Source organism: Urocitellus parryii, chromosome 9 (genome assembly GCF_045843805.1).
Source record: "Urocitellus parryii isolate mUroPar1 chromosome 9, mUroPar1.hap1, whole genome shotgun sequence".
Lineage (NCBI taxonomy): Eukaryota > Metazoa > Chordata > Mammalia > Rodentia > Sciuridae > Urocitellus > Urocitellus parryii.
The window spans coordinates 114,832,279-114,847,658 of NC_135539.1; the positions used below are offsets into that span (position 1 = coordinate 114,832,279).

Consider the following 15,380-nt stretch of genomic DNA (forward strand, 5'->3'; position numbering starts at 1 on the left):
TCCCTGGGTTTGATCTTCAGCACCACAAAAATAAATTAGTCAATTAATTGAAACCCAATTTAAAAAATAAAAACAAACTTTGCATTTCATTAGTTTACTCCACTGAAGTCCTCTTCTTAATTTCATTGGTTTCTGCCATAGTTTTTATCTATTTTCTTCTATTTGCTTTGGACCTACATTGTTCTTTCTTTCCTAAGATAGATGCCTAAGGGTACTTGCCGCAGTCTGGCTGGGCACAAATAACGGAGCCACCACAAAAACTTGTAGATTCCAACAGCAACTCTTTATTCTCGAACTCTCACCGACACTCTACATGCACATTCTGGGAAAATACACTCCCTCCACCGGGCTCTGCGTACCAATACTCTCAGAACCCCGTGAGAACTCAACGGGAACTCCGAAGGAGTGGGTGCTTGAGGCAGCAGGATCAGGATCCGCCCTAAACCTGGAGCCGCCCTATTCCCAGCAAGATCCATCCTAAACCTGGAGCCACCCTATTCCCAGCAGGATCCACCCTAAACCTGGAGCCACCCTAATCCCTGAGCAGGGTCACCTTTCAAACCAAAATGCCATGCAAAATACCATGTCATTCCTACTTGGCTATGGCAATGATGCTAAAAAAATATGTAATATTCCAACAGGTACTAAGAAAACAATTTTCTGAACAATTTACATTATCCTGAACAGAATTATTAAATATAATGAAAAGGAAAGGTGAAAGTAAACAAACAGATCTATTAACCACCTTTAAAAACAATCCTTAACAGCTGTTTACCTAATTTAAATTAAACCATTAAAATCACGTGAATAAAAAAAAATTCGGATCCATTTTTTCATGAGCGCTCCTCATATATGATATATGGACATACGCACATACAGACATACAACACAAAACAGAAGTGTGCACACAAACATACAACACATAAGACAATATTAAAGGCCTTGTAGCTTTACACAGGTGAAATCTCCATTGCAATGTTTAAAAACTCCACAGTCAAAAAATAAAACTGATCAGAAAAACATTAACCTAGGTTTGTATGAGCTCAAAAATAAAATAGAACTTTATGATGTGGAAAAATGCAATAATAAAATAGATATTGAAAAAAGCCACCAGACAAGCCCATTGGCCTTCTGGCCACTCATTCTCCCCATATTAGGTGGGGGCAGTTCCTCTAGATGCTGCAGGGTTTTCCGGGGACCCAGGAGTTCAGGCACTCACAGATCCTGTCTACAGACAGGATGAATAACAGGCACTCACACATGTCCTGAGATGAGCTGGACGGTGCCCCCCAAAAGATCTCCATCCAGAATCTCAGATTGTGAGAGGACTTATTTGGAGTAAGGGTCTTCACAAAAGGAAGGAAGTCAAGATGAGGTCCTCATGGTTTAGAGCATCCTTGTGAGAAACAGAAAGAAGACAGACGTGGACACAGGGAAGGGCCACATGCAGGCAGGGTTGGAGGGATGCTACCACAGGCCGTGGCAGGCCAGGAGCCACCAGACGCTAAGATGAAAGATGGAAGGAAGGATTGTCCCCTAGATTGTACCCTGCCACCCCTAGAGTTCAGATGGAAAGACTGAGTTCAAGAGAAGGCTGCAGAGAGGCAGAAGAACTCTCTAGAACCCAGCCGCCCAGGCTTGTGAATCATTTCTCCTCTCCAAAACTCTGTTAGGTTTGGTGCCACTTGTGGTCCTTGTCGACCCACACAAAGATCAGAGTCATGCTCAGCCAGCAGGAAGTTTACAAACACTTCCTACTTTCCTCTTTGCCTCCCCATTTGGCAACATTAAGAGTTCAGTTTACACCCTGTGATTGTTCCAGAAAAAGCAAAAATTACTAAAGGCCATTGTGTCACATTTGCTCAATCCATGCTACCTGACACCCTACTTTCCCACTTGCCACCACCCGCAGGCTCCTCTCTCTCCTCCCTCCAGAGCCTGACTTTTGACACTCCTGACCAGTGTGGGATGAAGCAGTCAGATAAGAGCAAGACCCAGAAATCTGGTTTGCACCCAAGAGGTCTGCGGCTGAGCCAGCATGATCTGGGCAGGTACGTGTCCACGGAAGGGAGAGTGGGCTGGACCTCAGGGGCCATGGACCCCTCAGGAGGTGTGCGTGGCCTGTGACTCCTTGCTACTGTCTGCCAGGAAGCAGGAGCACTCCAGAGAACTTTGGAAGGTCATTCCATCCATCCCCCTGCCTCTTGGCTTGTAGCGCCTTGATTACCTTTCCTGTGGGTGCTTCTCTTTCAGCTCAAGAGTTTCTGGGTTGTAAGGAGTGGATCCTCAACCTAGCAGAGGCCCCATAGCCTGCAGGGACAGAGGATCTGCCACCCCCAGCCCTTCCCCCAGGCTCTTTCTGCCCCAGGACAGGCTTTCTTCTTTCTTTCTGAATGTGACCCAGGAGCTTCTTAAATCCACATGATCCTCCACTGAGGCTCTGGAGGAAGAACCTTCCATTGGCTTCTGGGGCGATTCCTAGCCTCCTGGTGTCTGGCCTGGGCAAAAGGATGGACACGGTGCCCTTGTGGGCCTTTTCAGAAAGGAGAAAGCTTTATTTGGGTGAAACCAGGTCCCCCTGACCACCTGTACCACCCCCGCCCCCAGCGTGTGGGGCAGTGAGAATGACCATGTGACCGCTGCTTTCTCTCTGCTCCAGGTGTGATGGCTCTGCTGATGACCCAGTGGGGTAAGTGGCACTTTTCTTAGGCCAGGCGTTGGCCCTCTCAGTCCCTTCCTGGATTCTGCTGCACCCCACCCTAGCCTCTACACACACACACCAAGAGCGCCTGCCAGATTTTTGAGGGACTGTGCTCCAATGCTCAGCCTTTATCCCCGACAGCCCTGCGGCTCCTTTTCCCAGAAGGGGTCTTCCCTCCTTACTGACTAACTGAACCCCTGCCCTCCATATCAGTTTAGTGCCTCCCCACCAACACTGAGCCCCTGGAGCTGAGGCACCCCGTCTTACCCACCCTGCCTCCTCAGCCTCTGAGTTCAGCAAGAATGACACACTTGCTCCTGTGTTTGTCAATGGCTCTAGAGTTTGGGAGAGGCAGAAGGGGACTCCTGTGTCACAGAAAAGAAGAGGAATTTTTAGCAACTCACACTCCCAGGTCTCCTTCCCATCCCACCCACTCCCTGCGCATCGGTAGCCCAGGAATCTGGCCCCAGACCCCCATCCTGAGACTGTTCCCCTTAAGCTGCTGGTGACATCAGATGCACATTTTCCCTCTTGGTCTTACAGGAGGGGACCAGCAGGGGCCACAGAAATAACAAGTATGGGGAGGTAGGAATGCTGGAGACCTCTCAAACAGTTGGATCCGAGCTGCTCTTGGGCTTTCCTGCACCATAACAAAAATAGCAGGACTTTGTGGCCGGGTGTGGTGGCGCATGCCTGTTGGCTGTTAGCTCCCGAGGCTGAGGCAGGAGGATCTCGAGTTCAAAGGCAGCCTTAGCAATTTAGCAAGGCTTTAAGCAACTCAGTGAGACCGTGTCTCTAAATAAAATACAAAATAGGGTTGGGGATGTGGCTCCGTGGTTGAGTGCCCCTGAGTTCAATCCCTGGGACCAAAAAAAAAAAAAAAGTAGGACTTTGTGTAGACTCGAGTTAATTAATGCAAAGCATCCTGAACGGAGCTCACTGGGTGCTTGTCTGGGGGTTCACATATGCGAACTCTTGGCCACACAGATGTCCGATGAAGCACATTGTGTGTGAGGTACGATGGATGCCATCTCAGAAGGAAGCCAAGTTCCATGACCAATGACTCACAGAGCTGGGATTCAACCCAGGGCTGGCATCCCAGGGCCCTGCTCCTACCTGCCACACTTGATGGATTCTATCTACAAAAAGCCACACAGAGCATTCATTGTAGGAGAGCAGGATGGGCTGACAGCATCTCCAGCTCCCTCCTCGTTGCTCCGGGGACATGCTCTGTGGGTCAATCCCTTCCTTCTTCCTTTTCCTTGGGGGAATTCACCAATCCTCTTTCTAGATCATTGTAAGCGACACGCCCACTCTGTCACCAAGCTCCATTCCTGGATGACCTGTGTCAGGCCAGGGACCACCCAGCTCCTCTTCCTCCTCTTCCAGGGCCATCCTGTGTCCAGGATCGGGTCAGATCTTCATGCTCCCAGGGATCCAGTTGAGGCCTGAGCTTTCTCTCATAGTCACCTTGTACTCCACCCTCTCACAGGCCCCAGGGGGACTGGAGGGCGAGCTGAGAGGGACAAGGGAAATTCCTGGGTCTAAACATGGCTAGTGTGCTCCTTCCTGATCAAACTCACCATTCCATCAAGTCCCTGACACAGAATGTCCCCCATACAAACCATATAACCCGGAGCTCAGGACAGGAAGGGACCTCAGAGTCATTTCAGAGAGGCCTGAACCCCAAGAAGAGATGCCCATTGGCAGATGCAGGAATGAAGACAAGCACCCCTTCCCTCGCCTATCCTTCCTTTCCTTCCCCTCCCTCTCCACCTCTCCCTCTCCTTTCCTTTTTATCTTCTTTTTTTTTTCTTTTTTAATATCTAGGGATTGAACCCAGAGGCACTTTACCATGAATTCTACTCCTAGTCCTTTTTTTTTTTTTTTTTTAAGAAAACTTTAAGTACCAAGGCTGGCCTCAAACTTGCAATCCTCCTGCCTCAGCCTCCTGAGCTGCTGGGATCACAAGCATGTGCCACCATGCCCAGCAGCACTCTTGCTTTCTGATGTCCTAGCCCATCCAGCATAGGGCTGGCCTCTGAGGTGGCCATCCCCACGAGACCTCACTGGGAACACAGACTCCCCTGCAAAGCCTTCCCACATACCCCATTCTACGGGATGCCAGGGAGGAAAAACTGTCTTTTCTTAGATAAAATAAGTCATTAGTCCTTTCACAGTGATGTTTATAAATTTAGATTCTCTACCAGGGACATAAGTAAATGCAAATAGCTTTAATGCAACATTTAAAAATAAATAAATAAATAAACCCTGGCCTGTAACTGGGGCTTTCTCTCTGCTACTCCATGTATTTGCATTTTAACCAACACTCTGCAATATTCCAAACTGTGTTTGGTGAATTCTGCCTCCCTCCCTTGGGCAGATCAACATGCCCTGTTTAATTCCTTGTGGGCTGGACATCGGGACTGCCTGGGGCTACCTTCTGTGACATTTCAGGTCCTGGAGGGGAGAGTGTAAATGGGGGTAAGGAAGCCTGCCCACCAGTCCCCAGCCATGGGGACTTGGGCTCTGAGCCTGGGGACTTTCAGGGATGTCAGGGGTCAGGAGACTTGGGACTGACCAGTCACTGTGCCCTCTTAGATGCTTAGACTGGGATGAGTCTGAGCTCAGGAGTCTCAGCTTCCACACAGTGAGATGAGGATGGTGGCCATGGTCCTGTCCACTCAGGTGTCCTGAGAGCCAGAAACTGGCCTCTGAAAATGGCTTCCTAACTGTGAGGCGCTGCCCAAGCAAAAGCAGGCGCGTCTCTGCCAGGACCCTCACTCTGGGCGTGTGATAGGCAAGAGCACTGTTTGCTCCCGGGTGAGGGGAGAGCTCCTGTTCTCACAGGCCCTTCTGACAGTCATTTCTTGCCTTTGCCCCAATTGCTCAGGCTCTGCTGAAAAGCTGGTGTGCTACTTCACAAACTGGGCCCAGTACCGAGAGGGGGCGGCTCGTTTCTTGCCCAGGAATGTGGACCCCAACCTGTGCACCCACCTCATCTATGCCTTCGCTGGCATGAGCAGCCACCAGCTCAGCTCCGTAGAGTGGAATGACAAGACTCTCTACCAGGAGTTCAATGGCCTGAAGAAGATGTGAGCCGCAGGGGAAGAGGGGTGATGGGTGGTGAGGAGGGCAGATGCCTCCTCTCAGAGTCACCAACCTCCCCCATCACTGCTATAGAGCTACTGTGCGGCTTTGGGCAAGTCACATCACCTCTTTGGACTTTCCTGAACTTATATGGAAGAGGCGGGGGTGCCTTAGGGAACCCTAAAGGGCCTTTCAGCTTGGGTCCAAGTAGGAGCTGGTTTGAGAAACAGCTTCCCTCTCCCGGGCATTTCCTGCCTCTGGGGAATGCCCCGAAATCAATGGGTCCTTCAATCCAAGTTCACTTTACAAAGCTGCTCTGAGGACCTCTGATCACTTGTCTCCTGAATTCCTAGTGTCTCCCCAGATAGGAGGTTCTCCAAGTCACAAACAATGTCTGTCTCTGCCACCCACAGCTTTCCCACAGTACAGCCTCTGTGCATAGGGACTTATGCAACCCTTCTCCCCTCCCGGTCCGTCCCCACCCCATCGTCCCCACCAGGAAGCCCTGAAAGCTAGGGTGGTGGTGGGGAAGATTTTCACTTATCTCTTGTCTTTTCAGAAATCCCAAGCTCAAGACTCTGCTAGCCATCGGGGGCGGGAACTTTGGCACTCAGAAGTGAGTGGACTGTGGGCACCCCTGTGGGAGAGACTCTGTAGGGGGACCTGGTGCATTGGCCAAGAGAGCACCGATCAGGGAGTCAGGCCAGGCCAAAGTGTGTCCATGGTGAGGGGGGTTGAGCTTATAGGAATTGACTCTCCTTCTGAGTTCTTGGTGCCCCATTGGTAGGGCAGCAGACCGGGCTTAGCTACAGGTTGTCATCCACCCAGTCTTGCCCGAAGCATAGACTCTAAGACAGCCAGGAGGGTTCTGACCTTTCCGGGCCTCAGTCTTTCCTTCCCTGAAATGGGGAGAGAGGATGCCAGCTGACCCCAGACGGTGTGCAGAGTGTATATTTCTGAGCTCTGATGTGGGATAGCTTATCCCACCTCTAGATATCAAAGGCAGTCCATGAGATGGGACTTGCATGCCAAATGATTGGCATTTCTGGGAAAATTTTGAAAATCTATGAAGATAATAGAAGACAATATTTGGAACTAGACTTTTTCTAGAAAATTCAGAATCTGGGGTTCCCAAAGCTGTAAACGGTCTTCCTAAAGCTTTTTTTGGATCATGAACCCTCTTGAGAATAAGATGAATGTTACAAGCCATCTTCCCCAGGTAATGCTAATACTGAGAGTTTTCATTGACACATGGGGTTTTCTTTTCTCCTCCCCACCCCACCCCCGCCTTTTTTTTTTGTACTTGGGATTGAACCCAGAGGCACTTAACCACTGAGCCACATCCCCAGCCCTTTTAAAATATTTTATTAGAGACAGGATTTCCCTAAGTTGCTTAGGGCCTCACTAAGTTCCTTAGGCTGGGTTTGAACTTGAGATCCTCATGCCTCAGCCTCCCAAGCTGCTGGGATTCCAGGCGTACGCCACCACACCTGGCCTACACACAGGGGTTTTCAATCCAGCGTCTCCAGGCATGTGGACCCCACCTAAAACATGCTATTAATTAAGCTAAATGCCAAATTAATAAAAGTGAATTTGAAAAGGATCAGTTAGGAGGAACTTTAAGACCCTCATGAAGTTCATGGATTCCCTAAGGGGCTGCTGAGGAAGGAAGATGTGGAGAAGGGGCTCCTGGGGCGGCCTGGGGGTTTCAAAGAGCTCTGGACTGTCATAGTCACAGCACGAAGCACTCTACAAATGCCTGTTGGTTAGAAGAAAGGTGACCAGGTTAACCCGCCAGGGAACCTGGCTCACCTGGCTGCACTTCTCCCCTCCTCCGCACCTCAGCATGCCTCGTCTTCATGAGCTCTCGTGTATAGTAACATCTGTGTGCCCTAGTGACACACCAGTGTGGGGGTAGGAAGCACTTCACTGTCCCTTTCCCTTAACCACGCCTATAACCCCCCAGCAGAGCTCCCCGTGGCCCCTGAAGCAGCCTTCCCAGACCCCCTCCTGGCTTTAGGTACCAAAGCATCAGCATCCTGAGTGGTTTCACCCGAGGTAGATGGGGATCTCCTGTTTGGCCCACACCTCCGCCATCACCTCACAGGTTCACAGACATGGTGGCCACACCTAGCAATCGACAGACCTTTGTGGACTCAGCTATCAAGTTTCTGCGCACGTATGGCTTTGATGGCCTTGACCTTGACTGGGAGTTCCCAGGAAGCCGGGGGAGCCCTGCTGTGGACAAGGAACGCTTCACAGCCCTGGTCCAGGTATGGCTGGTGGGCAAGGGTCACCCAGCCTGTCAGGGGATGCAGAGAGGTGGTCCCCCAGCCCTGGAGTGCTGCTCTGGCTTCAGGGTCCCATGCTTCATGTATTTGCAGAGCTCAGACCGGCCCTGGGGTCAGTTTTCAGCCTCCCAGGAGTGAACACCCACAAGGGCCCTCAGGGCCTGCTGGGCTTACTCTGAGCTGTCCCTGCAGGACTTGGCCAAGGCCTTCCAGCAGGAAGCCTCGACTTCAGGGAAGGAACGACTCCTTTTGAGTGCAGCCGTCCCGGGAGGGCAAGGCATTATGGATGCTGGCTATGAGGTGGACAAAATCACTCGGTGAGTCTCAGGCAGGTTACTGGATACGGGGGTCCATATCTTCCTCTGCAAGATATGGCTTTGGGACACACAAGGTATTCTGGAAGGCTTTACTATCTGGGTCTGCTACCCCATTATTCTAGGTCCTTCTGTTGAGATCTGTGCTTTCTTCCTGGGGACCTCAGTCTGAAAGTAAAAATGCCCCTGGGGGCGGGGGAGCAGAGAATGAGGCCTTTAAGCAAATTCAAAAGAATGAGCATCTGGCTCCCGGCTCCTCTGTGGGGCCCACAGCCCCCACAACCCCTGGGAGCCTGTTAGAAATGTGGGTTCTCAGGCCCACCCCTGCTGAGCAAGCATCTGCATTTTAGTGAGATTCCTGGGATTTTAATATGCATTAAAGTTTGAGAGACACCGAGCTAGACTCCCCTCCAAGATATCAAAAACGGCATCAATAGGGAATAGGGAGGGCCTGAGGGTGCTGAGGGGAGGAAGGAGAAGTTGCCAAGACTCCAGCCTCACAGTTAGAACAAAAATGGCCCCAGGGGCTAGGGGGAATGGTTGGGGAGTGCTACCTACAGAGCTGGGGGAGCTGCCACCCCCACCTCTGACCACAGGGCCCACCCCAGGTCATTGGCTGTGGGAGGAGAAGGAGAGAGGGACCCACCCTGATGCCTGTCTCACCCCCTGTGCCTGTTCCCACACCTCCTGCAGGAACTTGGATTTCATCAACCTTATGGCTTACGACTTCCATGGTTCTTGGGAGAAGGTCACAGGGCACAACAGCCCTCTCTTCAAGAGGCAGGGAGAGAGCGGTGCAGCCGCCACATTGAACGTGGTAAGTGGCCAGAGAGGGGAGGCAGGACTCCCCTGTGGGACAGGCCCGGTCCAGTGACCTTTGAACCTCAAGGTCCTGGTGGAAAATTAAAACAGGAAAACCAAGCAGAGTGCCAAGAAATCAGGACTGCTTGTTTGCTTGCTTTTTGTTTTTATTTTCATGTTCTCTGCCACTGCCAAGGGAAAACCTCCCTTCTGTGCAGCATCATGGTGGGTAGTAGGCTTTCTTTTTTATTTTTCCTATGCTGGGGATTGAACTCAGGGCTCTCTGCCACTGAGTACACCCCTAGCCCTTTTTAATTGTTATTTTGAGACAGGGTCCCACTAAATTGCCCAGGCTAGCCTCCAACGTGCCATCCCCCTGCCTTTCAGCTTTCCCGGAAGCTGGGATTGCAGGGGTGCACCACTGCTCTGGGCCCCACTCTGTATCCTAAAAGTCAAGAGTAGTCATATTATTTCTCTTTCTTAAAACACACAGGACCACAAAAGTCTCAAAATGCCATTGACTTTTGGAGAGCCCACACCTCTGCTTCTCAGATGGAGCGGGATATTTTTGCCTATGGCTCTATCATGAAGTGCCCTCTGTGGGCTGGTGAGTCAGGTGTCCAGGTTTGACCCTGGGCCTGACCCTGAGTCTTGACCCATCTGGGAAACCATGTGAGTTTTGGAGGAAGCTGTCCCTCTAAGACACCCCCAGTGTGATGAGGAGACACACACAGGCAACTCCACTGGTACGGTGTTCTCTAGGTTGCATGCCCTGTGTGGAGGCAGGTCGGGAGGCCCTTTTCTTCCTTCTATGCACCACACTGCGCATCTGGGGATTGCTTCTGGTCAGAGGGGTGATGTTTCCAAACTTGTGCCAAAGTACCATCTGCTTTAGCAGGGTCTGTCAAAGATAAACTACGTAGACCAATAAAAAGAAGTGCACGCCTAGAATCCCAGAGGCTCCGGAGGCTGAGTCAGGAGGATCGCGAGTATGAAGCCAGCCTCAGCAACTTAGCGAGACCCTGTCTCAAAATAAAACATAAAAAAGGGCTGGGGATGTGATTCAGTGGTTAAGCACCCCTGGGTTCAATCCCCAGTATGGGAAGGAAGGAAGGAAGGATGGGAGGGAGGGAGGGAGTAAGGAAGGATCGATACAGTGAAACTGCCCCATTTCCTAAGGGCTGAGGGTGCAGGTAATGAGACCTGAGTCACCTAGAGCAGCTTCTTTGGGAACGTGAGCTGTAAGGAAAGAATCTTCACCAGTCATTTACCCAGTGTGCTTCCATCTGGAACCTGCTCCTGTCACAGGCCCAGGGTCTGACATCTAGTAATTCATGATCGAGGGACAGTCTTGTTCAGAGGTGAGTGAGGAGGCTGCCTACACCATTGATCTATTTGAACATCCAAGTGCCAGCCATTGTCCTTGGCCCCGGGGAGGCAGAGATAAGTAAATAGCCCCAGTTCCCTGCTCTTGCGCTCAGGTGGAACTCACAGCTTGAGTAATAATGACGACCGTGCTGGCTCCCCTGTCCTGCTCTGTCCTTGACCTCACCCAAGCGTTATACCCTTTAATTCACTCAGTGCCCTTAGAGATGGCTGTTTTTATTATTTATATTTAAATAAATTGCTGGGGAAGGCAGGGAGGGGTCTCTGTCTTCTTTGTTCACTGACTACCCCAAGCATCTAGAACAGAGCCCGGCCCACAGTGGGCCATCGATCAGTATTGACGTGAGTGTCGTCTGGCTCCAGAGCCGTGCTCTTTGGCTCTCCTGCCACCCAGCTTCTTTCACGGGGCTGAGGGCCTGAGACAAGATCTGAAGTAGATGGTCAGGTTTGGAACACTGCTGTAGACCCTGGGGTCTCCAGCGGAGGAGTCCCTGCCTCCTGGCCCTCTCTGGGACGCACATTCCTAGACAAGAACCAGGCCAGAGGCAGAGGAGATTAATGGGCTCCTCCTTCTCCGCCACCAGGATGCCGCTGTACAACTGTGGCTGCAGAAGGGGACCCCCGCCAACAAACTGATTCTCGGCATGCCCACCTATGGACGATCCTTCACCCTGGCCTCCTCGTCAGACACTGGAGTGGGGGCCCCAGCCACAGGGCCTGGCGCTCCGGGCCCCTTCACTAAGGAAGGAGGGGTTCTGGCTTACTATGAGGTAGGAAGACTCATAACTACCCTGAGAATTTGTGGGGGAGGGGCATGCCTGGGAACTAGAGGGCTGCTTCCCCCACAGTTTGAGTAAGGACACAGGCACAGAGAATTCTGGCCTGGTGAATTCTATCCTGTTCCCACCATCTTTGATTTATCCTTAAGTCCAAGTGCTAAAAGATGAAATTCATGCTTTCTAGAAGCTCTTATGTTCTCCAGACTTCCTCTGACAGGAGTTTTCCAATCTCTGGCCTCCTTCTTGGAGGGGAGGGCAGGCACCTGCCAGGTCTCCCTCCTCCTTCCCAGCACAGCCTTCTGTTCCCGCAGGTGTGCTCCTGGAAGGGGGTGCATAGAATCGAGGACCAGAAGGTGCCCTACGTCTTCCAGGACAACCAGTGGGTGGGTTTTGATGATGTGGAGAGTTTCAAAGCCAAGGTGAGGCCCAGCCCTGCTGGGAGGGGGGGATGTCCCGGGCAGACCCCAAGGCCTGTCAATAACATCATATGACAACATCCGGAACCTCTTCAAGGACGAATCTCCTTGTCAGTGTCCCAACATTTCACAAATCCCCATGGGATAGCATTTTGTACCTTGACCACCTATTGATTAAGAAAAGACACAATGAACAAATCACCCTACATGGATCAACTATCTTAAATGGATTTGTATTTTATTAAATACAAGCAAATTCTGCAGACACATGAAGAGGAGATATATGCATAATGAGGCCTATGATTGTATTCAGTCCATGGAAACATTTGGAGCATGTTCAAATCATGGGCCTTGGCTTACCTATAGGACCCCTTCCTCCTGCCCAACATGTCTCTCTCCAGCTACTGAAGAGGACACTGCTTGTCCGCATATCCCATGTCAATTATGGTGTAGAGTTGACAGTAGCAAATTCTTCTAGAAGTATAGACAGACAAAGTACTCTGGGAGATTCCAGGAGGGAGTGGGTCACAGATGGCAGAAGGGATGTGGTAGCAGGTGCTGGGAGACAAGTCCTGAAATATACAAGGTAGGCATTCTTGTGGGACATGGCTGAGACAGGAGGGGAGGTGGCTGGAGAGTGAGCTGGGGCCAGCAAGGGTTCAGACCAGCCCCCAACCACACTCCAGGGGTGAGCACCCTGTCCCCCCTGGCAGGGTGAGGGGATAGAAAAGCTCTCTCTTCTAGAGAGAAGAGCCATCCTATGCTCCTTCAGGAACCTCAGGGAGGGCAAAGGTATGAACTGGGAGGAAAACTCCATGCAGACTTTTCGGGAAGCTTAAGCGTTTTCTATGGTACCTGAACACATCACAACCAGGAGCTCAGCCCGAAATGACCAGGATGTTGAGACAGGGCCACCCACCATCACCACTCCTCACCCCTGCCCCCAGGCCCTCCCAGGCCATGCTTGTGCCCAACAGGGTCAGGTCTCAGCTAACCAGGCCGTCACCCCAGGGCCATCTCCAGAAACCCCCACTGCCCATAGGACTGAGGGTCCTGGGCGCCAAAGGCCCTGGGCTCTGGGGCTGGCCTGGCTGGCTCCTGCACTCCCATCTTCCCGGACGTAGGTCAGCTATCTGAAGCAGAAGGGACTGGGCGGGGCCATGGTCTGGACCCTGTCCTTGGATGACTTCGCGGGCTCCTTCTGCAACCAGGGCCGATACCCCCTCATCCAGACCCTGAGGCGGGAGCTGAGTGAGTAAGGGGCCGGGGGGCAGAGGGGGGATTCAGAGTGGGTTACAAACCCTCACATCTCAAACCACAGGGGCTGGGCCCTTCTGAGAAAATGACTGGGCCCCAACATTGTGATTTTGCATAGTTCATGCAACCCTGGAGCTGAGGAGACAGTTGGAAGGATTTTCTTTTTGCACTCTCTCTCCTCTTCCTCTTCCTCTTCCTCTTCCTCTTCCTCTTCCTCTTCCTTGCTGTGGCAACTCCTGGCAGGGTGTTGTGACGGGGCTTCCCTCCACAGGCCCTCAAGAGGGCCCTTGTTCTTCTTTTGTCAAGAGGAAAGTCTGTGCCCAACTGCTGTGTGGGACCCCCGGAACCCCTTGTCAGTATACAGTTGGCCTTTGCAGTGGTATATGGCCGTTGAGTGCCATTACATGTGCAGCCCAGGTGTGGTCTGTTGAGCTGTGCCCAGCTCAAGGTGCAGCTGTGCTCCACCTGTGGGGTGTGGGGTGTTGTGTTCCTATAGCGGCTGCCTGTGTGCTCCACCCTTGGGGTGTGGGGTGTTGGGTTCCTATAGCGGCTGCCTGTGTGCTCCGCATGTGGGTTTGAGATTTTTTGACTGAACCTTAGCTGAGTTTCATTGTCTTCTTCCCAGGTCTTCCATATGTGTCTCCAAGGTCCCTAGAGCCTGGAGTTCCTGCACCAGGTCATCCCTCTGAACCTGAGCAGAGCCCCAGCCCTGGAAAAGACAACTTCTGCCAGGGCAAACCCAACGGGCTCTACCCCAACCCTCAGGATCCGTCCAGCTACTACAATTGTGCAGAGGGTTGGCTGTTCCAGCAAAGCTGCCCCCAAGGCCTGGTGTTCAGTGCCTCCTGCAAATGCTGCACCTGGAAATGAGTCCCTAGGACCCGTCCAATGCCATGCCCAAGCTGGGGCCCGGGATCACGCCTCAGCCTGCCTTTCTTAGGGCCTCCCTGTGGTCTTCCCATAACCAGGCTTCCTGCTGACTGCCTTTTCTTTTCCCTGTGACTTCTGGATTGCGTCTTTTACTTGAAAAATAAATATCTAATTTGTAGCCCTCTCTCCCCAGATGTGGTGACTCAAAGTGGCTCTTAAAGCCCACTGTTGATTCAAAAACTGCCCTGGGAAGGCCAGTAGGGAGGGTGGCATAAGGCAAGCACAGGTCAGAACAAGGTGGGAAGGCAGTCCGTTTAGGATGTGTGAACTCCTATATATCAGGTCTCACCTCCATGAACCCACCTTCAGTTACCCCGTTACTGGAGCCTAGCCAGAGGCTGCTAGGGTCCCAACTAACTGGATTCGGTCACCTACCTACATCAGAAATGAGAGAGAAAAATATAAAAAGGAAAGATGAATTTAATCACAGTTTGGTTCAAAACTGGGAATACAACTAATATGGCTTGGCCGTCCTACAGAAACATTTTAATTTATGAGAACAAAAAGTCAGGAAATATACATATGTAGATTCAGCCGGGCTCAGAAGTTTTTGGAGAAAGGCACTTTTTCTGCTGACCTTCACTAGGGTGTTATTCCCAAGATAAACACTAGGTGGCAGAAGAGAAGAGCGTTTTGCAACTTAGGTGCTCTGCTTGCAGTCGCTTGGCATAGAGGACGAATTGACTCCCAGGACCAAGTGCTGGCTTTGAAATAAAGCCTGTGGGGGGCCCTTCACATGTCTCATCTCACCTACTGCTCCCATTCGTTAGATGACACCGGAGTAATTATTTTCCTTACCGTGTAGGTATTTAACTGTAGGTGTTTAACTGTAGACTGATTCTAACCTGCTCTGAATCCAGAACAGAGCCCTCAAAGGGGCCAAGACAGGCCAGAAGAGCATGCGCACACAGCATCACTGAGGAAAGAGTAATCTAAATATCCCTTGTATCTTTGGGTTGTACCTTGGTAGTTCTATTTGAAGAAAAATTGCACATAACCTAATAGTCCAGCCTGTCACTCTCAAAGCTGGTTTTGGGGTGAGGCACAGGTGCACAGCTGAGACAGGGAAGTGACCAGGTCCCTCCCTTGAGTGCACTCAGCACTAGATGGCCCTGACAAGACCTTCTCCACTCCTCTGCCCTGCCCTTCTGCTGGCCAGAGCAGGTTTTTCACACCCATTCCCATCCTCTGCATTCTCAACCAGAAGGGAACAGATCACATCTACATCCCAGTAAGAGCTGTCTAGCTGTTCCCAGTAAAGTCCAGGGGAGGGTTTCTTTATGGGGAGTGCCTGAGCCCAGGGGGCACAGGGGAGACTTCTGGCTGATGGAGCCCTGTGGCTCTAGGCAGAGAAATCCACTACTGTCAGTTGGGGCTGTCCTCCTCCCAGGGTGGCCGTGAGGACTGAAGGAGTA

At 51.5% G+C, this 15,380-nt stretch overlaps 1 protein-coding gene across 1 annotated transcript; it reads left to right on the forward strand.

Moving 5' to 3' along the window:
* The first annotated feature begins 1,968 nt into the window (after positions 1-1,968).
* Positions 1,969-13,905, forward strand: Chit1 (chitinase 1). The gene is made up of 11 exons (XM_077802942.1): positions 1,969-2,110; positions 2,660-2,689; positions 5,595-5,796; positions 6,351-6,407; positions 7,899-8,064; positions 8,275-8,399; positions 9,090-9,213; positions 11,168-11,353; positions 11,674-11,781; positions 12,903-13,029; positions 13,661-13,905. Exons 1-11 carry the CDS (start codon positions 1,969-1,971, stop codon positions 13,903-13,905), a joined length of 1,512 nt encoding a protein of 503 aa, XP_077659068.1.
* Positions 13,906-15,380: the final 1,475 nt, after the last annotated feature.

Bases quoted from the DNA above. Each gene is read 5' to 3' on its own strand.
- Chit1 (XM_077802942.1), top strand. From the start codon at position 1,969: ATGAAGCAGTCAGATAAGAGCAAGACCCAGAAATCTGGTTTGCACCCA. The intron at 6,408-7,898 runs GTGAGTGGACTG...ATCACCTCACAG, and splicing joins GGGAACTTTGGCACTCAGAA to GTTCACAGACATGGTGGCCA. The intron at 9,214-11,167 runs GTAAGTGGCCAG...CTCCGCCACCAG, and splicing joins CAGCCGCCACATTGAACGTG to GATGCCGCTGTACAACTGTG.